This window comes from Mauremys mutica, chromosome 12 (genome assembly GCF_020497125.1).
Source record: "Mauremys mutica isolate MM-2020 ecotype Southern chromosome 12, ASM2049712v1, whole genome shotgun sequence".
NCBI lineage: Eukaryota > Metazoa > Chordata > Testudines > Geoemydidae > Mauremys > Mauremys mutica.
In genome coordinates this window covers 64,757,709-64,781,115 of record NC_059083.1, presented here as the reverse complement: position 1 = coordinate 64,781,115, position 23,407 = coordinate 64,757,709, and the positions used below count along the sequence as shown (strand labels likewise).

The 23,407-nt window shown below is 48.7% G+C and overlaps 1 protein-coding gene across 1 annotated transcript; it reads left to right on the top strand.

The window, feature by feature from the left end:
- The first annotated feature begins 15,319 nt into the window (after nucleotides 1-15,319).
- UTS2R (urotensin 2 receptor) lies at nucleotides 15,320-16,875 on the top strand. Its single transcript, XM_044983714.1, has one exon. It carries the CDS (start codon nucleotides 15,432-15,434, stop codon nucleotides 16,578-16,580), a length of 1,149 nt encoding a protein of 382 aa, XP_044839649.1. The 5' UTR covers nucleotides 15,320-15,431; the 3' UTR covers nucleotides 16,581-16,875.
- The last annotated feature ends 6,532 nt before the right edge of the window (nucleotides 16,876-23,407 follow it).

Genomic DNA, 23,407 nt, shown 5'->3' with positions numbered 1-23,407 from the left:
GATGTAATTTAGAATCATTTGCAAACTTTGCCACTTCACCGTTGACACCTTTTTCCAGATCATTATGAATATGTTGAACAGCACTCATCCCAGGACAGATCCCCTGGGGACCCCTCTATTTACTGATCCCCACTGTGAAAACTGACCATTTATTCCTACCCTCTGTTTCCTATCTTTTAACCAGCTTTCCCTCTAAGCCCATAAATGCCTACTTTACTTAAGAGCCTTCAGTGAGGGACCTTGTCAAAGGCACTCTGAAAGTCCAAGTACACTGTATCCACTGGATCACTTTTGTCCACTGGGAATAAAGATAACCTGGGGAATAACAGACCAGTCAGTTTAACTTCAGTATCCAGAAAGATAATGAAGCAAATAATTAAACAATCAATTTGTAAACACCTAGTAGATAATAAGGTAATAAGTAACAGTCAGCACAGATTTGTCAAGAACAAATCATGTCAAACTAATCTAATAGCTTTCTTTGACAGGGTAACAAGTCTTGTGGATGGGGGGAAGCGGTAGATGTACTATATCTTGACTTTAGTAAGGTTTTTGGTACTGTCTCGCATAACTTTCTCATAAACAACTAGGAAAATATAACCTAGACGGAGCTACTATAAGGTGGGTGCATAACTGGTTGGAAAACCATTTTTGGAGAGTAATCATCAGTGGTTCACAGTCAACCTGGAAGGTCATATCAAGTGGGGTCCATTGGGATTGGTTCTGGATCTGGTTCTGGTCAATATCTTCATCAATTATTTAGGTAATGGTATAGAGAGTAGGTATCATAGAATCATGGATCATGGATTATTAGGGTTAGAAGGGACCTCAGGAGATCATCTAGTCCAACCCCCTGCTCAAAGCAGGACCAATCCCCAACTAAATCCCCAAATGGCCCCCTCAAGGATTGAACTGAAGTACAGTTATAATGTTTGCGGACGATATCAAGATGGGAGGGGTTGCAAGTGCTTTGGAGGATAAGATTATAATTCAAAATGATCTGGAAAAACTAGATAAATGGTTTGAAATAAATAGGATTAAATTTAATAAGGAAAAATGCAAAGTACTCCACTTAGGAAGGAACAATCAGTTGCACACATACAAAATGGGCAGTGACTGCCTAGGAAGGAGAACTGCAGAAAGGGATCTGGGGTCACAAGCTAAATATGAGTCAACAATGTGACACTGGTGCAAAAAAAGCAAATATCTTTCTGGGATGTATTAGCAGGAGTGTTGTAAGCAAGACACGAGAAGTAATTATGCCGCTCTACTTCACGTTGATATGGCCTAAACTGGAGTATTGTATCCAGTTCTTGGCACATTTCAGGAAAGATGTGGACAAATTGGAGAAAGTCCAGAGAAGAGCAACAAAAATGATTAATGGGGTAGAAAACATGACCTATGGAGAAAGATTGAAAAAACTGGTTTTGTTTAGTGTAGAGAAGAGAATACTAAACAAGGAGGAGGAGAAAAATTGTTCTTCTTAACCTCCGAGGACAGGACAAAAAGCAATGGGCTTAAATTGCAGCAAGAGCGGTTAGGTTGGACATTAGGAAAAACTTCCTAACTGTCAGGGTAGTTAAGCACTGTAATAAATTGCCTAGGAATTTTGTGGAATCTCTGCCATTGGAGATATTTTAGAGCAGGTTAGACAATCACCTGTCAGGGATGGTCTAGATAAGACTTAGTCCTGCCTTGAGTGCAGGGGACTGGACTAGATAACCTCTCGAGGTCCCTTCCAGTCCTACAATTCTATCTGTCTCTTCAAGTGCTGCCACACACCCTGTCCTGAGTCACCTTGTATCTCTCATGATTCACAACTGCTTTTCAACAGCTCTAGCAGAAACCTTTCTCGCTGAGCAAGGAACAAAAGCTGAGTGCTCATTTTGCCCTCCATTTTGAGAAAGGGTCTCGGAAATGGCAACGGCTCCCATGGAATCATGGGAGTTTCCACTGGAAATGATGGAGGAACTGACTTCTTCTCCCACAATTCCCTGGGTCAATAAGACAGGCTTTTTAAAATCTCACACAACATAGCGACCCGGAGGGCAATGAGAATGCAACCCTAGAGTAGCCCAGTAGTGGGCCCATGGTGCAAAGCTGCATGGCTAGGATGGCCTCACTTTCAGTGGGCCTTTCCCATCCCTTCCTTCACCAACCATCATCTAGTCATAGTCTAGGCAGTCATCTAGCATAGACACAGTCCCAGTTTGGCCAAAAGGCAGCTCATTTATGTACAGATGATGATCCTGGGCTTGCTGAGGATGTCTTGGATCATTCTTTGTTACCTGACTATGAATAACTGGCATATTTGATGGTAAACAGATTATTTGACAACAGTTAAGCTACCAATGTGCTAAGAAGGCTGTCTGTCATGCTGACCAATATTGTCTTCTTGTTTCTTTGTGCTTCCCCTGTCTGTATCCACCTATTGTCTCTTGTCTTATACTTAGATTGTCAGATCTTTGTGGCAGGGGCTCTCTTTTTGTTCTGTATTTGTACATCACCTAGCACAAAGGAGTCCTGGGTCATGATTTAAACTCTGTGTAAGTGTGGTAAACCCAGGACAAACATCTACAAAGGGGGAGGTAGTAATTAGTCTCAGGGGGTTAAAAGGCCTCTCCCAATCCACTGAGGAGAGATAACCACAGGGAAATAAGGTACAGCTGGAACAGGGGTTACTAGGGAACTAATTAGGTTCAGCTGGCTCCACCTGCTTGTGACCTTTTTAAACCCTCCCCTGCGGGGAAGTGGGGCAGGGGGTGAGAGTGAGAGAAGCAGGAAAGCTGCCAGTAGGCTGGGTGCCGCAAGATCCTGAACTCTCCCAGGAAGGAAGGCTGCTCTCTCTCCTCAGGAGGGAAGGAAAACAAGCACAAGAGATGGACTGGGGAAAGGAATAACCGGACCATGTGCTACCGCTAAGGATTTGCCTTGCCCAAACCTGTGTCTCCAAGGCCAAAAAGGACTGGGGCTGCTGAGGAGAGGAAGATACTTTGCCACAGTAAGCCATGCCTGCTTGGGGTGGTGCTCTGTTGCACTCTAGTGGTGGCTAGGCCAACTGGAGATTGATGATTCTGCTGGTGCATGAGCTAAGCCAGTGGTTCTCAACCTTTTGAGGCTCAGGACCCATTTGTAAATGGTTATAGCCTGTCATGACCCAATAAGTAGCTGGGGGTGGAGGCCCTGGGGTGGTTTCAGTCAGATCCTGTCCTCTGGGGGGATTGGGTCCTGCCTGGCACTTACCCCACAGTGGTGGCTCCTGCAGCTCTGGTGCTGTGGGGCTGGCTGGGCTTGGCTCTGCGCTGTGGGTGTTGCAAGCTCCAGTGTTGCAGCGCCACTCAGGGTTAGCCCCACCCCCCTGACTGGACCAAATTTGTGAGAGTGGAGTTGTGACCTGGCTCATGGGGTGGCAGTGCCACTCACTCAAACTTGGCCTACCTAGACTTCCGTTATCATGCTGGCTGGGCTAAACCTCCGTGGAGCTGAGACCCCAGAGGCTGCAGTGTCTGGGGCAGGGAGGTGAGCCCAGCCAGTTCCCTGGGAAAGGAGCTGCCACATGACAGCTGTCAATCCACCCAGGAGTGCCAGCGTCACATATGCATCTAACATACTCATTAATGTTGCTTTAGTGGATTCCTATGAGAAGGCCCCAGCTTGGTTTTTATTGTGAGTGGTTTGTAAGGATGAGAATTTTAGAACACTTCCCCATTACAATTTACATGCAGGGAATTTTATGTAAAGAATAGATAATTGGTCTGGAAGGGGAGAAGTGAGACATCATCTCCATGTGTGCTGGAAAGCATGTATTAAATGGCATTCTCTACACTATTCGCAGCCGTCAAACAATGACCTCTGCACACCCAGCGTAGCCTGATTCCCTTCGCCCTGTGAATAGAGTAATTGAATTCTCCCTGATCCTTCCAGGCACTGAAAAAGTCCCATTGCGGGATAGAGATGTCGGAGGAAAAAGAAGCTTGAGCAGCATATCTTTGACTTGTTAATAAAAATGTAAATGTGTCTGTGTGGGTTGGGGAGCCCCTGCCTGCACAAAACCACAGCGGAACTAGGAGAGCAGCTTGCTCTAAAATTCTTAATGAGACAGCTGACTCTACTGTGTATGAGTGGCACATTAGCCATACTAAGAGGCAGCCAGGGGAGCCAGGGGCTGCTGTCATCTCTGTAAAGTCAAAGTCACTAGTTTCATTTAAAGAGAGAAGGGAGGAGGAAGCAGCGGGGCTGGAACAATTTTTATAGTAGGGGTGCTGAGACCGTTAATCCAAACTGCAAACTCTGGATATAATGGAAATCTCTTCAAGCCAGGGGGTGCAGGAGCACCCATAGTTCCAGCACCTATGGGAAGAAGGTTCGCCTTGACACTTTTGCCAACTTCTCTGTCATCTCTAGATATTTGGTGTTTTTCTTAAATCCTGAGTTCTGGGAATCATGTGATTAGATGAGAATTTCAGACCAAGTTCCTTGGTTGAAAGAAAGCAAGGAGCTGTGACTGATTTCACCCTTCACACAAATGCATGTGGTTGAACTGAGACTCGGACGTGCATGTATGTTCTCTTCTCCACATGGGGTCAGATTAATGCAGGCCTCTAACCAGCATGCAGATCCCAAGTCCACCGCATCTTTCCCTTGGGTTCAATGAGCTTCAGATCAGGCCCACTAGACTGAACCTATAGTCAGTCCACACAAGCCCATCTGACATATTCAGCCCAGGAGAGGGCAGTGATACAGGCTGGGATATTACAGTCGGCTTATTTTTCCAAGTGGCTATTCATTCCCAGTGTATGAGGACTAGACAAACAAAGCAAAGCTGTTTAATTTAGCTTGATTGACCCCAGAAGCCATGTGGTCCCAGGCAAAGTGAGATCGGCATCCTTCTGCATATCAGTGGCAGATGCCACATACGTACATCTGTTGCATAAATAAGGCATCAATAACAGGCTTTTCCCAGAAGGGTTTCACTCTCTTAAACTAAGAGGGTGATGTAAGTGGTCTTGCACATGAAAGCCAAAACCCAGATCAGCTCTGCCAGCCAGCTCTAAACTCAGTCTCGTCCCAGCTAATCTCCAACATGAATGATTCTGCAGAGAAGCCCTAGCACCAATCTGAGACCAGCTCACAGTCAGCTTTGAAATCCAAGTCAGGTCTGGAAGGAATGCCCAAAGCAAAGGGATAGTCGAGATGCAGATTCTGGTTCTGGGAGCTGTAAAGAACCCAACAGTGATGGATGGGAGGGCAGATGGACAGAGAAAGCAGGCTGGCCATTTGTTTAATGGGAAAGAGTTCTTTAGGATCTATACATTTTTTTAAAAAGAATGTATAGTTAACAGCATTGCACATATGCATCCCAGGGCAGACGACGGCCAATGCCTGCCCACTGTCTTTGGGGGCAGCAGAGGACCCTCACCCAGTAGAACTCGCGCAGTTCTACTGTGGAAGGGGGCATGGTACAGAAGCTTAGAACCCCTGTGGGATACGTGCACCCCCACAGGCTCAGCTCCATGAGAACTCTCTGCAGACCAGAGGGCAAGTGGAAAAGCAGCAGAGAGCAGAGCTGGTGCATCCACTGGCTGTTCTTCCTCCTTACAAGGGATTACAAGTGTCAAGGCGAACCAGCCCTGAGGGCTACCGCCATCCTGAGGCTGCAGTCTCCCTGCCCATGGAGTCCTTGGAGGCTCCCTGTTGACATGGACAACAAGGACACTCATCCTGGAATCTGAAGCAAGCCCGCTGGCTTATGTCCCACAAGCGGCCGTCCATGGTGGTGTCCTCCCCTTGTAGTGCCTTGGCCTGGAGTCAAACCAGTCCAGCAGAGGTGAAATAATGTCACCTTCTAATAAGCTTTGTAACCATAGATCACAGGATCTGCTGTTCATTGCTAATTATAAAGGGCCAGGAGCTTCTTCCTGCTGCAAACCATGGGAAGAATGGGTGAGAAGCTCCCTGCACCAACAGCATGTATCCTCCGCTCTGGAAGGTCCATACAAGCCTTTCTGCCTAGCCACTCACTGCTGGGACTTGCTGGGTCAGAGCAGAGCATAAGAAAGATGGGGGAAGCTCCTGGTGACATTAACCTTTCCTTTATCCCATCCCTCCCACCCTTTCATGGCATGGAAGGGCAGGTTCCTAACCAAGAGCGCAGGAGGTATGGAGCAGGAACCTGATTTATCTGCAGATCCTTAGGGGATAAAGGTCATGCCCTCTGCCCTTTCCACTTGACTCTGAGGGGAACATTCATGAGAACCACCTGGAGGTTTTGCAATATTTCCCCAGCCCGGGGCTGTTTCACAGAAAGAGAAGCGTTTAGGCCAGAAGTACTGTAGAGCAGAGAGTCTGCTAACAATTTATTAAAGAATAGACCTTGGTTGCATCTCATCTCTCCTAATATCTGTGGGTGAAATTCACCCCCAAGCAGAGGGCAAAAGACCCAGGCACCACTGAAGTGATGCATAAACCTCATGCAGGGCCTTTTGCTGAGGAGTGAATCTCACCCTGCATCAATAGAGCATTTAGACACACAGCCTCAGTGTATCGAGCTCTAGGAGGGGGAAAACAGACCCATTAGCCAAGTTTTCCTTCTGAATATTACAATCCCATGGTTTCTTCCATGTGGTGCAGCCTATGGCAATGCAAAAATGACTTGGAAAGGAGAGGACAAATGGCATTTATCTACAGGATCAAATGACCAAAAAACAACCACCACCAAACAGGAAGAGAGACAAAAATGTCAAGAGAGTAGGGTGAGGTCTCCCAGTGCATTGGCTGGGTTAGGGCACCTCTTGCACCAGCAAGGCCAAAGCAGGAAGAGTGAGCAAAGGAAGCTACCAGCAAAGAGCATTTTCAAGGCTGAGACCCATTTGAGAGCTTAGCTAGCACATTAGCTCGTGTTCAAGTCCTCTAGGGCTAGCGCCGTTTAAATGTACCGTTACTCAGAACAAGAGAGGACACAGGGACTGCTGAGTCATTCCCCTGCCAATGAATAGCAACCTACTCATTTACTCATTGTCAGCCACTGCTCCAGGGGGGTCCCGGATTCAGCTCTCAGCCCCCTACACACTTAGGCGCTGGCTGTTCAGCATGGAAGCACCTGGCAGTGGAAAGGAGTTTGCATTACAGCTGCTTAGACTGTGGATAAGCAAAGCGAAAGGATGCCATTTGGGCCTTAACCGCTCCACCCCACCAGTGCTCCGTCTCTCACTGATGTGCAGCACATTGATTGTAATGGCAGACGATGACACTCTGGGGTGTGATCCAGACCCATGAGATGTTGTGTCACTCCTGCCCTGCAACTTTGGGTGCTGTGCAATGCTTTGCTGCTGTAGCTCCCACCTGGGCCAGTCACAAACACCCTGCAGGTGTCTGTATCCTGGCACAGCCCTGGCTCCACCAACACTGACCCAGCAGCCTGTCAGCAAACACCAGCCACACACTGGCTTCCAGTAGATGAGTAAACCAAGTCAGACAAATGAGAACCGTTGTCCAGCTCCAACCCCCGTCCTCTTCTAGAGCCAACCTGGAACAAAAATGCTTTTGTCTGAAGTGTTCCTGGGATAATTTCCCTTATGTATTTTGCATTTTACCTGCCTCTACCCAGGCTGCTCCCTGCAGTGCTAAAGAAGCACTTTACTGAGTCTTATGAAAGAAATAACAGACAAAACGTATACGCCTGGCCTGGCCTGGCAGGGTGCTCAATGTTGCAAGAAAATCAGTTATCACAACTTTTGTAGCCAGACTTGGATGTGGAAAAGCTGGGTTTGGGGAGATTGACAGCCCAGATCTGTAGCCCCAAGAAGTTTGGATATTTCGGGTAAGCTTTGAAATAGCAATCACATATGCCACTGTGGAGAACAGATCCCCCTTGCCTTGTGTGCTGTAGTTGGTTATTTTTATTACTTATTCATTAGTTGTGTGGTGGTGAAATCAAAAAGCCTCAATCAGGATCAGGGATCTCATAGTGGTAGGTGCTATACAGGCAGATAGACCCGGTCCCTGGCCCAAAGAGTTCACAATCTAATTCCTCATCAAGGAGATGATGTTCCCTGTTACAAACAGCAATGCTTGGGACTAGAGCTGGGCAAAATTTTTCAGCCAAAAAAACTTTTTTTCCAGAGAAAAATGCAGATTTGGATCGACCAAAACATTTTTGCAATATTGGCAAATTGTTTTGGTCAGACACGTTTCCACACAAATTTTTCCATTTCTGGGGGGTGGTCAAAACAAGATTTTGTTTCCAAGTTTCTTCTGCTTTTATTTTAAAGTGCTTAAGAACGCCCCAAGTCAAAATGAAACATCTAGAGCTGAACAAAACATCTTGTTTGACCTGAAATGACTTTTAACAAACCTTTTCAATTCCCCGAAAAGTCAAAAAAAGATATTCATTTTGGGCTGACCCAAAACTCCCCCCTGAATTTTTCAAAACTAACAGCAAACCAAAAAAAGTAGGTAGCCCCACTCGACTTAGGACTCCTGTCTAAGGATCTCAAAGCACTTTAGAAATATGAATGACACCTGATTCTTCCAGTCTCCATTTGACAGATGATTAAAGTGAGGCTAACTGAACTAGCCAAAGTCAAACAGCAAATCAGCATAAAAACCAGGAATAGAAACCTGAGCTTGACACTCGGGCCACATCTCTTGCCAAACCTCCCTCAAGGCTTCCCGCCAATGGCTGCCACAAGCTACTTTTGTCTGATAAGCGTGTGGCCCCGGTTAACTTCTAACGGTGGTCCCATGTGCACGGACAACAGAATTACATTACAAATGCGTGTGTTTTTAAAGCTGCTTTACGTGCTGCACAGGGTAACAGGCCATGAGTGGAAAGCCAACCATCAACTGCTTTTATAACTATGGAAAGAGCAGGATTACAAAGGATTCTGCCAAACGCCCATTGACCAGAGCAAGGTCTCAGTGGAGACGGTCCTTTTGTTTATGGTCACAAGGGCTCCACAGGGAAAGGGCTCAGATTTTGCAAGTCAAAGTGTTTCCATTTGGAGAATGGCCCACACCATTCTAAAAAAAAATAATCTGTGCCATTTTAGTGCTGCTACGATAGCAGCCTTCTGTTTATACAGAGCAGGATCAATGCGGGTAGCTGTGCACGGCCGATGGAACCTCTGGGCCTGAGGAGATAGTTCAAGCAACACATCCCCATCTGAACCTTGAGCTCTCTCCTGAGAAAGCCCCTCATTTCTGGGGTAGAGGCACCTCTCTGTTGGAAACTACACTGAGATCATCATGTTCATTTCACACAAGCCACCAACAGATGATAACTTTGAGATAGGCTAAATTAGAACCACCAACCTAGCGAAGCGCAGCCCAGCCACCCAGTTCCTATTTACATTTCAAAAGATGTTTTTAGCATTAAGTTTATTTATTAATAACCTTTTCACAGAAGGCAAATTTTTAACCATTGCATTAGTGTGAAAGGGACCGGTTCTCCTCTCACTCACACATTACATTGGTACAAACCTGTGTCATTGAATTAGTGGGGTTACACATTGACACTTACAAGAGGAGAATGAGGCCCAAGCACATGGATTGGCAGAAAATTCTTCCTATCAAATAATAACCCACAGGATGCTGGCAAAATCTCTCCAGCTTTAATTCTTTTAAAGCAGCTTTTGCTAGTGATCAGCAGGAAATAACAGGGCAGTTGACAACCGAGGAAAGGACATTAACAAGAAGGAAGGGAAGAATAGGATATATTTTCAGTCTGCCAAAATGCTCAACATTAGTCACAGCACCTGAACTGCATCTGAGAACAACAAACCAGCCCCAGAACAGCAGCACACTTACCTGGAAGATGTGCGTGTAGGGAGAAAACAGCAGTGTTTTTCAGATTGACTGTCTGTTCTTTCGCCAGTGGAAGGAGAAGGGCAGTTTGGTAAAGAAAATCAGCTGCTTTCGATATTAATAAGAGATGGGATCTAGATGCAAAATTCAGATCCAGATCAATGAGCCCTAAACTTAAGGGTGTTTGGAAGGGGGTTTTTGATGCTGGGCCCATCTCTCATAGTAATGTTGACTTTGAGCTTGGCTTTGCTGCAGAGTTAACTTGAATTATCACTCTAGTGTTGCCTTGCCCCTAACTTGAGTCCCAACTACATACATATAACCTCTAAGATGAGTGTTGTGGTGTAGAAGGAGCACCGTCACCTCTTGAGCTCTGCTGTGGCCTGCCTCAATTTCCCCTTAAATGAAGAAACAATGACGTCTCTTGAGCAGCCTGGTCAAGAAGAAACCCAGCAGAGATTCTCCCTTTACTAAAGCCGTCTGAAAGGAGCACTTATACACTGGTTTAAAGGCTCTTATCTTCAAGCCCAGATAAAACTTCTTAGTCCCAAAACAAGTCTCTGGGTGCCAGCAGCAGCTCCTTTCACTGCAAGGCCGCATACTTCTCTGCTGCATGGAGAGCTCTGCAGTCCTTTCTTTGCTTGCTATGGGTCCCTCCCAGGCAACCCTGCCTGGACAACTTTCACCTAAGTCAGACTCCCTAGGAGATCCCCTCCTTGGGAGCTTCTTTTCTCCTCAGGGGCTTTCTTCAGCTGACCTCTCCCAAGTCTTTTTATTAGGCCCAAGTTCTCCTTACTTAATGAATTGCCTTCCAGCTACCTAGGCAGTTAACCACCCCATGTGGAGCTAGGGTGGGCCTCACCCTTCAGCTGAACCTGTCACAGGTAGGCTGGGCACCTGACTCCCCTTTCAACTGGAGCTGGCTGGCCCACAGAGGGTAAAAGGCTCAAGTTAGCACAGCTCATCAGCTGCCAACAGGACAGCTCCGTGCACCGGGAGTGTTATTGCATGGCATGGCCATTCTCCCTGGAGCGAGGCTAACTGGAGAGGAATTAACTCAGCTGGAGACAGCACACGTTAGCGCTACAGTGAAGACACCTTAGCAACTCCAGACATTTGAGAGCTCCCAGCCGGCAGGAATATTAAAAATGGAGAATGAAGAAGAAACAATTCCAAAGAGGGAATTAAATCAGGCCACTGACTCTTGGCTAGTAATGGAAAGATAAGAGGGAGCATAAACGCACAAGACATGGAAACCTGGAATGGGCTGGGTAGACCACAGTACTGCCATGTGCTGGCAGCTCAGATAAAAGACAGCAGAGTGATCTGTGCTTGGAAGTATCATCTACCTCAGAGGTTCTCAACCAGAGGTCTGCGTACACAGAGGTCTTCCAGGGGGTCCATCAACTCTTCTAGATATTTGCCTAGTTTTACAACAGGCTACATAAAAAGCACTAGCGAAGTCAGTACTAACTAAAATTCCATACAGGCAATGACTTGTCTATACTGCTCTAAATACTACACACTGAAATGTAAGTACTGTACAATATTTATATTGCAATTGATGTATTTTATAATTATATGGTAAAAAGGAGAAAGTGAGCAATTTGTCAGTAGTAGTGTGCTGGGACCCATTTGTACGTTATGTCTGATTTTGTAAGCAAGTCGTTTTTAAGTGAGCTGAAACTTGGGGTGCACATGACAGATCAGACTCCTAAAAGGGGTACAGTCATCTGGAACGGTTGAGAGCCACTGATCCACCTGCTGCTGCTATTGGAATGCAACCCAACAAAGTAGACGACAGGCCCGATTGGCATCTCCCCGGGCAATGATATAAATCAGAAGTGATGCCATCGAAGCCAAGGGGCCCAAGTCTCCTCTGACTCACGCTGGTGTAAATCAGGAACAACTTCATTGAAGTCAATGGAGTCCCTAGGTGTAATGCCAGGGTAAAGGAGATAGAGTTCAGGCCCAGGATTTGCAAACCACCCTCCCAATATTCAGCTGCTAAAAAAATTCCTGCTGACCCATTAGCCTTATGATTTTTCAATCCCAGCCCCTTTCGGAATGGTGTTTTCCAGCTGCTCTCCGTCCTTATTTCCCTTCTGTAACACTGATGAAAGGGAATCAGCTTAACCCTACGCTGCTTGGACAACTGTTTGCTCCTGTGGGGCTAAAAAAGGTGTTGTGCGTGATACCCCGAACGACGCAGGATCGTCTGGCAATAAATTCTCCAGTGGAAATAAACTCAGACGACTCTTTGCAGCTGATATCAGCATCGAGGAGCACACTGTTTCCTGGGCCAGGCAAACCTCCCCACAGGAATTTAACCCTTTCTCAGCCAATGCTTGGAGATTTGCATCAGTTTGGGCAGGCTAAATAGGGGCTTAGAGGTTTGGAATATAACCAGTGCTGGGGGTTAAGTCAAACAGCACTGACATGTTGCAGTCACAGCTGGGTGGTGACCAGTCAGGTGGGGAGGCAGCCAAACAAGCCTCAGCTACCAAAATGCTGCTGCTTTAAACAGGATCTCAGCTCGCTGCAGTCAGAGCTACCCGAAGCCTAACGTCATGGAGCAACATAAATAGCAGGCAAAGGGGGCACAGATTTCAAACACACGTGGCGAGGTAGCTTCTGAGCACCGCCTTTGCAGATGAACGGAGGTCTCTTGCCGTCTGCCCGGGCTTGTCCTCGCTTTTGGAAAGTTCTGGCTCCAAGACCCCCCTTTAAAAAAAAAAAAACCAACCACCCTTTATTTTTCCCTAGGAAACTTCAGCAGCTGGATTGAAAAGCCAGGTTTGAGCATGAAGCTTTGCTTCTCTTGTAGCTAAATGGAACGTGCCAGGGCTACCGAAGCGGTGCTGGGGGAACAGGCTGGACCAGCTGGGAAACCTGTGACTGCTGAGAGATGCTCTGAACTGCTGCTTGGAGGGAACGAGTGTGTGTGTGTGTGTAATGGGTGTATAGCGGATGTATGGGGGGGGTGTCTGGGGCCAAATGGTGTGTGTATGGGTGTGTGTGTGTGTATATGTGTAGGGAGTGTATGAGTAGGAGGGGAGTACAGGGGTGTGTGTATGGGAGGTGAATGGGGATGGGTGTATGGGGGCATGGGTATGAGTGAATATGGGGGCGAATGGGAGTGTGTATAGGGGGTGTATGACTGAGTGTGCGGTGGGAGGTGTATAGGGGTGTATGAGTGTGGGAGGTGTACAGGGGTGCGTGTGTGGGGGGGGAGGGTGAATGGAGGTGCCTCTGTGTGTGTGTGTGTGTGTGTGTAGGGGAGGTGCACGGGGGCGTGGTGATGCCAGCTACTACTACTACCTGCTTTAAAACGGTCACGATTTCCCCAGGTTGCTGAATTTTGCGGCTCCCAGCCTGGGGAGCCGCGCAGCCCGTGGCTCTGGGTGATCAGGTGAAGCCTTGGAAGTAACGGTGTCCGGAGCTGAGCGAACACGGCGCTTGGAGCAGGCGGAGCGGAGCAGAGAGCGGGAGGTGCCGGGCTCTCCCCGCAAACCTGCCCTTTGATCCGAGCGCCCCGCGCGAAAACTGGCGGAGCTGCAGGGACCCTTGGAACAGACCCCCCGCCCCGTCCCATCGCTCCAGGTAGGGCTCGGCTGCCAGGGCAGGTGCGCTCCTAACTCGGCTTCCAAGCGCAGTGAAGACAGGGCGACTCCGTCTTTAGCTCGAGCTCCAGCCTGGGGCTGAAGCGGAGCCGCTCCACCGAGCGGGGAGCACCCAGGGGGTCCCCCAGCGGAGCCGCGGAGCAAAGCCCCCGGGGCGGCTCGCTGCGGCTGGAGGGGCGCGGATGGCGCACCGCGCCGCCTGCGTTGCGCTCTAACCGGGTGCGCTGGGGAGCGGGGCCGCCGCTGTCTCTGTCGCGGGGTTCGCTCTCCCGGCAGCGGGGCGAGGCGCTGCCCGGGTGAAGGGAGGGAGGAGAGGGCAGCTGGTGCCCGAGGGGGAGCTGGCAGGGGCTGTGCAGCTCTGCTGGGCTCTGGAGCATCTGAGGGGCTGGAACAGAGCAGACCTGGCCAGGCTGGGTGGAGAACGGGCCCTGCTGGGTCTGATCCAGTCCCCCCCACCCCCGTGGGGTGTTTGGGTTTATTGGAATGTCTAGTCTCCTGTACCCCTGGCCCAAGGACTGTGCCGGGGGAGTGGGGTCTCTAGGCACCAGACTGGCCCTGTATATGAACCCTCCCACAAGCCTCATTGGCACTGCCATGTCCTGAGGGAGCAGTGGTGTCTGGGTGGGCCAGGTGGAGGAGTGGGCAAGCCATGGGGTGCAGGTGCACATCCTCCACCCTCAGGCTCCATGGCGGCTGTCGTGTTGTTCCCACCCTCCCTGCAGCCATAACCAGGGAAGGGCCCCGGCACTGTGGGTCCATTGCCAGGGAGCTAATGGGATGAAGGGCAAGAGCCAGAGCTGCTGTGGGAGCACTGGGCCTCTCCGGGATCTGCCCAGGTTGGGGGTTGGCCCCACTGCCTCTCTCATGATTAGGCCCGAGAGGACAATGTGGAGGGAAAGCTCAGCTGGGGGCAACCTGGCATGGATTAGGTACTCCAGAGCGGGTTTCCAGGGGATGGGGCAGCCTGGGCTTAAGTGAGTAAAAATATATAATGCGAACACAGAGAGTGTGTGGAGGTCTTCATGGAGAGCACCACGTCCAAAGGGTTTGGAAATTCAAGCAGTGCAGAGAGTGTGTCTACGTATACACTCAGAGAGAGCATGCAGATTCATTCTAGTTGTGTCAAAATAAATAACAATTGTATATACACTCACGGTGGAGCTCGCTTTTAGTGAATTCTCCCATAGCATGATTTTATACTCAAGTAGCGTATAAGTTCTGATTGTTTTTTTACAGTTAACCACCATGTGCAAATTGCAATCTAGGTTATAGTAAGAACCTCAGAGAAAAGTTGTTCTGGGAAGAGCTTGACTTCTCTGTGTAAGGCTGCTGTGTGGAACTCAGTCTGTGTTTAATGTGTATCTCACACACAAAAAATACAGAGAGGTTTGGTTGCAGATTGTTAATTGAAGGCTTGTTATCCCTCTTCCTGATGTCTTAGACTCCTTCATATTGGGAAGATTAATAACTGCCAGAGCAGACTGGTTTCATAGTGGTGATGGCTGTTAAGCCATCAACATCAAATAGAAGCCTGTCCAGTCTTGTGGTAGTGGTTATAAAACCCTTTAGTGATCTTCACATCCTCCTAAGCCTCCCTCTGACTAGCAACCTGGGAAATGGCACTATAGTGAGGGGTAGGGCCCTCCACAGCCTGATCTTGCAAAAAATTACGTGCATCTTTGCACACGCAAGTAATGCCATTGCAGAACATCTGCAGCCTGCACAAGCAGTGCAAAAATGTGCCTCAGAGCGGGGTGGCTACCGCATAATAATCTCTGTTGTTTTGCCAAACATCTAACTCACTTTTTTTCTAATACATTTTGCCTTGTGTAGAAACTGGGATCCATTGTGCAGATCACTGTCAGGGAGTCCTTTCTCTATCCGATGAAAACCTGCTAAGAAATTATCCTGCTCCTCGTACCTGTTCATGTCCCCTGGCTGAAAAGAACTGACCTGGGAATGCCCAAGGTATGAGAAGAACTGTTGAGATAGCTGTTCAAGAGGATGTCTGTAAATGAAGAGCTAGCGAGCAGGTTTTCAGCAACCACCATGATGGCCATGGAGGCAAGTGAAGGGAGCCCATTCAGAATCAGCCCCAACATTTCCTACAATGCCACCTGGGACAATGCTCCAGCTGCCAGTTCAATGGAAGACATGGTAGCCACTTGCACCATCGGGACTATCCTCTCCATTATGTGTGTGATCGGTGTGACGGGCAATGTCTACACCCTGGTGGTGATGTGCCATTACCTGAGATACTCTGCCTCTATGTACATTTACATCATTAACCTTGCCTTGGCAGACCTGCTCTACCTGCTCACCATCCCTTTCATCGTTGGGACATACTTCATCCAGGAATGGTACTTTGGAGACGTCGGCTGCCGCATCTTGTTCAGTCTGGATTTCCTCACCATGCACGCCAGCATCTTCACCCTGACGGTCATGAGCACAGAGCGCTACTTCGCGGTGCTGAAGCCCCTGGACACGGTGAAGAGGTCCAAAAGCTACCGGAAAGCCATTGCGATCGTCATTTGGGTGGTGTCTCTGCTGCTCACGCTCCCAATGCTCATCATGATCCAGCTGGTGCAAAGAGACCGCAAAAGCATCTGCCTGCCCACCTGGAGCAAGCTGTCCTACAAAATCTATCTGACCATCCTCTTCTGTACCAGCATTGTTGGCCCAGGGGTGATCATTGGATACCTTTACATTAGACTAGCCAGGACCTACTGGGTGTCCCAAACTGCCTCTTTCAAACAGACCAAGCGGCTGCCTAATCAAAAAGTGCTGTATCTAATTTTCACGATAGTGCTGGTCTTCTGGGCTTGCTTCTTGCCCTTCTGGATCTGGCAGCTTCTCTTCCAATACTACGAATCCTTCCCGTTGTCCCCCAAGGCCATGAGGAACATTAACTATCTGACAACCTGCCTGACCTACAGCAACAGCTGCATCAACCCTTTCCTCTACACCCTGTTGACCAAAAACTACAAGGAATACTTGAGGAACAGGCAACGCTCTTTCAATAGCAGCAGCGGGTACTTCCAGAGGAGGAATCGATTTCAGAGGATTTCTGGGAGATCCCTTTCCACAAGCAGTCAGCATTGCACAGAGACTTACGTGCTCACTCATGTTCCTGTGGGAAACAACAGTGCCTGAAGGTAAAACACATCTCCAAGAAAAAAAAATCAATATTGACTTCAGTATTGCGTTGCTTGAAAGTGCAACATTGTAAAGGCAAAGTCTTAGCAGATTCATAATGCGTTAACGCTGAGTCCAGAGATTGTACCATAGCAATCTGCACTCATTTATTTCCAATACCATTGATTTTGTTTCTCACCCAAAGCCTTTTGGTTTTTTCATTCTCTTTTTTTTTTTACGGTGCATTGATGTATTTCTCTCCCATCTGTAATGAGAGCCTGTAACATTGACACTTTTTTAATGATTACAGCTGTCCCACAACATTTTAAAATTAAGTTATTGAAATATTAGTTTAGATGGTTTTATTTTTTTTAAGCAATAATGCTAGACTAGACGTGGCTGGTTGTATAAGAAGTGAAAACAGTACAATTAAAGAAAAAGCAGCTTGTGTTTCTGACTTGTGTGTTAATCCAGTTTGAATTTTGTAGGGAGGTACTGGAGGGTTTGAGGGAAGCGTGGCTGGTTCTGGACTAACTCACCCTGGTTTTACAGTGGTATAAATCCACTGTGCCTGAGTCTCCTTCATTCTAGTTACTGTAATGGTTACTGGTAGTAGCAACCTACTGGTGTACATGGGAAGAGAATCAGGTCTCAAGCGCGGGTCTTACCCCTGGCCTTGGTCAGGAAACACACAAATGAGAATCCTCAGCTTCCTCCTGTGCACTGAGTCAGAATACTCGGCTGTCCAAGGTGGGATGAAGAACTTTTCACTCACCCCCCTGGGCGACCTTTCCTTCCCCTCCCCCAGTAATTCTCCTCCCCCATACACAAGTGAGAATCGACAGCCGTTGACCCCGTTAGCGACAGCACAGATGGGCATCGTCAATGTTAGTGACACCCCTCAAACCAAGCACTCGTCTCAGAGAGTGATATTTTGAGCTTTCTCCAATGGCGCCTAAGACCAGCCCCCCTTTGATGCTCACAGAACGAACGCAGGAGTCCTCCTATCGCTCTGACCCCTGGCTCCCATTCCCTGTGATGATAACGCTAGGCCATGCCAAAGGAATTGCAGCTGAAGGACAGAATTAGAAGCAAATTAAGGCATGGGGCCAAACTCGGAGCTGCAGTGAGCGAGGAACATTCATTCCGCTGGTAGGAACTGCACTCACGTACCCATTGTAGCTGGTAACCTTCTGTTCCCGAACAGAGCATTTTACACTGTGATTAGGGAGAAGAGAAGCTGGATCTATAACACTTCCTGTGCATTTTTAAAAAGAATTCTCTGCATGGATCTAGCAACTCCCCGCTGAGGTCTCAGCACGTTACCAAGGAGGGGAAACATTATCGTCTCCGTGTTATGCACAAGGAAGCCGAGGCACAGCGTTTCATTGACTTGCCATCACACAAGTCAGCTGCTGAAACAGGAATAGACCCACATGTTCTAAAGTCCCAGTCCCCTGCTCTAACCACTAGGCAACACTGTACTTACAGATGCAGAGGCTCTTCAAGGCACAGCAATTAGTGCTCTTCATAACTCGCTCTTTCCAGATTTCAGATAGTGAAAGGACATAATAATAATCCCTGGATCTTACATAGCCCCTTTAATCTGTAGCTCTCAAGGCACTAGACAAAAGAGATCAGTATCATTATCCCTATTTTACATATGGGGAAACTGAGGCATGGGGTGGTGCAGTAGCTTGCTCAAGGGGAGCACTTTATCCTGATATCTACACAGTGCTCGCTCATTTTACTTGTGTCTTTATCAAGGCCTTGTCAAAACATGGCCTTGAGTTTGGAGATCCCCCCCATTTCCAGGTGCACCTCTTGAAGGCAAAAGGAGGCTCGGCCACTCAGCACCTCTGTCAGTCAGGCTCCAGGGCCCAGATTTTCAAGAGAGTGCAGCTTCCATTTAAACACCAGAGTTTCCAAAGGTCTCAGTTCCCAGCAGCTTTCATTGTCTTAAATGGGAGCTGTCAGGTCCTGAGCACACTTGAGAACCCAGCCTCTCATTCAGATGCCTCAGTCGGAGCAGCTGGGCGCTGAACTCTTCTGAATACCTGGCCCAAGGTGTCTAACATTAGACATTGAAAATTAGAGGCCTTTTTTGGAAAACTCAGCATCAACCCATTATCCTCAGTGGGGTTGTGCCAAGAATCTGGCCCACTGAAATCACAATGGCTCCAAAATATCCCACCCTTCATAAAATACCGAAGGCCTAAAACATCCAACACGCCAGCCCTACATGCAACAAAATCTGTGCGCCACTGAACGCTTGGCTGACCCAAAAGCCCTGCTGTGTAACGTGAAGCTAGCCAGCTGCGGCTTTGACGGGCAGTCTGCGGGGAGCAGGAAGTGCTAAGTTCTCCTGATTTATGCTGTCTCTCCTGGCTGTATTCCGGACTGAGGCCTCATTGCATTCTTCCCCACAGTGCTCCCAGGGGACAGGACAAGATGCGCTGTGCTAGGATGACATGTGAAGGGCAGCAGCGCTGCTGTTTTCTATTCCTAACCAGGCTGGGGTCTCAGTGGGAGGGTCACAGTTAAAGCAACACGGACACAAAGTGAAGGGAATACCAGACCTCTGCAGACAAGTGAACGATCCCTGGTGACATTTCAAATCCAAGACACTTCAATGCCCAATGATGGCACATTTCATCTGAACCTTTAACCTTCCTGGGCACTCGACCAAGGGGTCGGTTTTACTACTTGACACATTCATATCTATAGCAGCTGCATGAGGGTATCAAGGGGAGATTACACTATATCTACAAAACAAATATAAACCTGTGACCAGCCCGGCTAGCCCCATATAGCAGGTCCTTTAGGTTTGCACCCCCCAGGAATTGCTTGTGGCGTAAGTTCCACTTTGGTGTAGTAAAATGGATGCCTGGGTTTGCTCAAAACCAGCAGGCAGTAACTGGAGAGAGCCTGCAAGTGCAAAGGACAACCCTAGCACCCGAGTAGTTTATTACTGTCTGCCAAGTACAAAGAAGGAGCTGCCTTCTTGTAGACAGACAAACTATTTGGTTAATGATATCTGTAAATCACTGTTGTGCCCTTCTGGCAGGAATCTATGACTATTCAAATACTTAATGGCTCAGTTCTGACCTCATATTTGCACGCATGGATCACACACACTAGAAATCAATGGGAACTCTGCAGGGGGATGTCCCAGAAGTTGTCCGCACAGCTGTATCCTATTTGATCTGAGTCCCCATTCCATTATCTCAGACCAGGAGCCCTTTCATCCTCCCGAGGTCTTATATTTTCACCTATTCTGCTCGGGATTTCTGCTCTGTGGTGGGCATTGCAGTGACTAGAACTGCAGGCCAGGTCAGGGCCTTCATGGGTGCAGAACTGCCCCATGCCAGGAGTGTTCCCAGGAGGCACTGGGGCTCAGAGACATCCCTCTGAGGCAAACCCCCCTTCCGGTGGGGGGAAGGAGGGGCAGTAATTTGCTGGTGGTTTATACATGCAGTAAATTATAGATACACACACACACACACACACACACACACACAAAAAATGCTGGTTGACAGACTGTGGAGGTGGATCCAAGTGGCCTGGGACAACCTGGTTCGAGTCCCTGATTCAGAGCAGAGACTTGAACCTGGACCTCGCCCATGGCAAGTGAGTGCTCTAGCCACTGGGTTGTTGGCTGTTCTGGGTCTTGCTCTTGTTTTGACCAGAAATTCCACCTTGGACCTGAGCTATTTTTCCAATAAAAATGTTTCATCAAAAAATTCCTGCTCAGCTCCAACCAGGACCCCACTGTGCTAGCCACTGTGTGTACACAGACCAAAAAGACAGTCCGTGCCCCAGGGAGCTCGCCTTCTAAGGAGTTCTCAGAACAAGAACCCATCCATCACCGATCATCAGGCATGTCAATGTGTGACAAACAAACCAGGAATGAAACCAGCCAGTTCACTTGCCCCTCTGCTACCCTGGAAATCAGCACGTAGAGTCTTTCCATCTGTGAAGGTGAGCTGAGAACTCACAAAGGTGTGTGGTATTTATCAAACATACACCTGTATATATGGTATGAAGTGCTCTAGGCACACCGACTGTAATCTGGAGGCTAACCCTCTGGCACCCATGTGATTTGTTGGCAAAGGAGATGTGTGCTGGCTGTTATATCTGCCAGGGCTAGCTATAATATATGCTAGGGTGTGCTGGGTACCATGCATGCCTATGCATGCCGTGGGTATGCTGTGAATCACAAGGACAAAAGCACGTCCTCCATGCACTCCTGCTGTAGGTTTTATTGATTTAGGTTGGTGTCAATAGACAACCAGTGCGTGGGGCCAAACTCTCCTCTCAGTCACACCACTGAGATCTCCTCCACGTTAGCCACCACCGAAGTGCTGTCACAAGGAGAATCTGGCTGCCTGACTCCACAGGCCTTTGATGGCAGCTGTGAATCTAAGCCAGGCCCCTTTTATTTCGGTCCTTAAATCTGGATTTAGAGTCCAAGATTTAAGCACCCAAGTTTAAACACTGCACATCTGGCCCTTCATCTTTTATAATTGCGTGTGCCCTTCAAGGTACGTAATGGTTAAGGCGGTTACTGGAGCCCAGGAGGGTGTTTACATCTTTCTTCTGCAACACCTGTGCCTGGCCAGGATACCAGACTTCAGGGGCCATTCATTTCTCCAGCCATTCCTACAAGGAGCTAAAAACTGTTTTGCTGCAGCTGCCTTTCGCTCTCCAGGCCAGGGCCGGCTCCAGACCCCAGCGCGCCAAGCGCGCGCTCGGGGCGTCATTTTGCCGGGAGGGCGGCAGGCGGCTCCGGCAGATCTTCCGCAGTCATGCCTGCGGGAGGTCCACCGGAGCCTCAGGACCAGCGAACCTCCCACAGACATGACTGCGGAGGGTCCGCTGGTCCCGCGGCTCGGGTGGACCTCCCGCGGGCATGCCTGCAGATGAGCTGCGGGACCAGCGGACCCTCTGCGGGCACGTCTGCAAGAGGTCCCCCAGAGCCGCGGGACCGGCAACCGGCAGCGCGCCCCCTGCAGCATGCCGCCGTGCTTGGGGCGGCCAAATTCCTAGAGCCGCCCCTGCTCCAGGCTGGAGATTTGGGACACGGGAAAACCCAAACCAGCTCCCAGCGGGAACCCCAAACTTGCAGGGGTCTGACTTCACTCCCCACGGGAATTAAAAGGGTGGGAATCCTTCCGAAGCTCATCGCTAAGAACACTTGGCTCTTGCTCCTCATAGAGAATTTGGACAAAAGTAATCAACATTTATAGTTTTGTTTCCTTTGTTAAAGCTGGATGTTCATGGAGTGGATGGATTAGGAACAGGGATCTACAGAGCCTTTCATCTCTAGGTCACTAGTTCAGTACCAGGCTGGGCCAGTGGTGCTACCATCTGGATGCTGATGGGTGGCCTGTATTAAACAAATTTGTGATCTCAATCCATTTCTGAGTGGGGAGCGGTGCATGTCACAAAACAACCCGCACTATTTCATTCGCCCCTTGCTGGCAGTCTCCATGCAGTGGCCAAGGTCTGAATGGGCCTTGGATACTGAGCCGTCCCTGAGAGAGCCGTCTGAAGAAGCTCACTCCTCCTGATGTGCTGTCCCTGTTCCACAGACACATAGTCCAATCTTTAACTTGCACAGCTGTCAGGCTGGGACTCGTCACCACCATTACACCAGCAGCTGTATATAAATACACCCCAGCTGTGACAGTGAACCCTAAGCACGAGGCTGCCTTGCTGCCTTAGTGTGCACATCTGGCTGGGCTCCATTTTTTATTCTTCTTCAGAATACAGGGCCAAACCGCGAAGCCCTCACTCTGGTTTTCCTCATTCAGTCCAAACTCCTCCTGGTCTGGGTGAAGGCTGATAAACAACGTCAAGACCCGTGTCCCTTGGTAAATAAAATCTGATTGGCCATTTCTCTCTGGGATCAATGCAGCCCAGGAATTAATTAGTCAGAAGTGCAATCTCTTCTCAAGCAATGTATTTCCAAGTGAAGTGCTTCGGAAAGACAGGGGCCAGATCCTCTGCTGCATTAGATCAGCTTTGCCTTAAAGCCACCTTGGCATATACACATCCCTTATGAAGATATGCCGAGTGCTTGCTCCAGCCGCAGCGGAGATCTGGCCCCACCTATTTGTGTCGCTTTATGCCACCTGTCTATTTCATGTTGTATAAGACACCGGAGATGCTGCCAATGGCAAACAATGCCAATCATTTCTGCATTTCCAAATTCAATCTCGCGTGTGCCAATCCCTGAGAGGTTTTATGCAAAAATATAGCATCCGAGTTTTACAAAATGGTTGCCAGTTAAAACAGAGGCTGGATGAATCCCTGCAAGGATTCTCCCATGGATTTGGAAGGGATGGGGCCCCCCCATACAGAGACCATCTCCCCCCTCTGTCCACTTCTCACCCAGCTGTGCCCAGCCTCTCAACCTCCCACCCCTTTGACCACAGGTGTGGGAGCTTGCATAGAGTCAGGAGGAGGGGGTAGGATGTCACTTAGGCAAACTCTTCCCTCCACTCTCAACTGAAATCGGGGCATTTCCCCTCGGTGTTAATAAAGGGAAGGGGTGGTCTGCCCAATTCCATGGCCATGGCTAACTTGTCTTTACACACACACACACACACACACACACACACACACACACCTTGATCGCATGTCCCCTGAAAATGCTGCTATGAGCCTAATCCAAAACTCATTGAGGAACGTGGAAAGATTCCCAACGGATCAGGCTCTATCAGTGCATGTGGTATGATCCAAACCCCTTCCTCAGCAGCCACCCCAAGTAATTTGGTCAGCTGCTGGGGAAACTCCATGGGGACAAAAGGAAACGGAACCCTCCCAAGAGCATGGAGCAG

Excerpts from the sequence above, each read along its gene's own strand:
- UTS2R (XM_044983714.1), top strand. The coding sequence starts at position 15,432 with ATGTCTGTAAATGAAGAGCTAGCGAGCAGGTTTTCAGCAACCACCATG.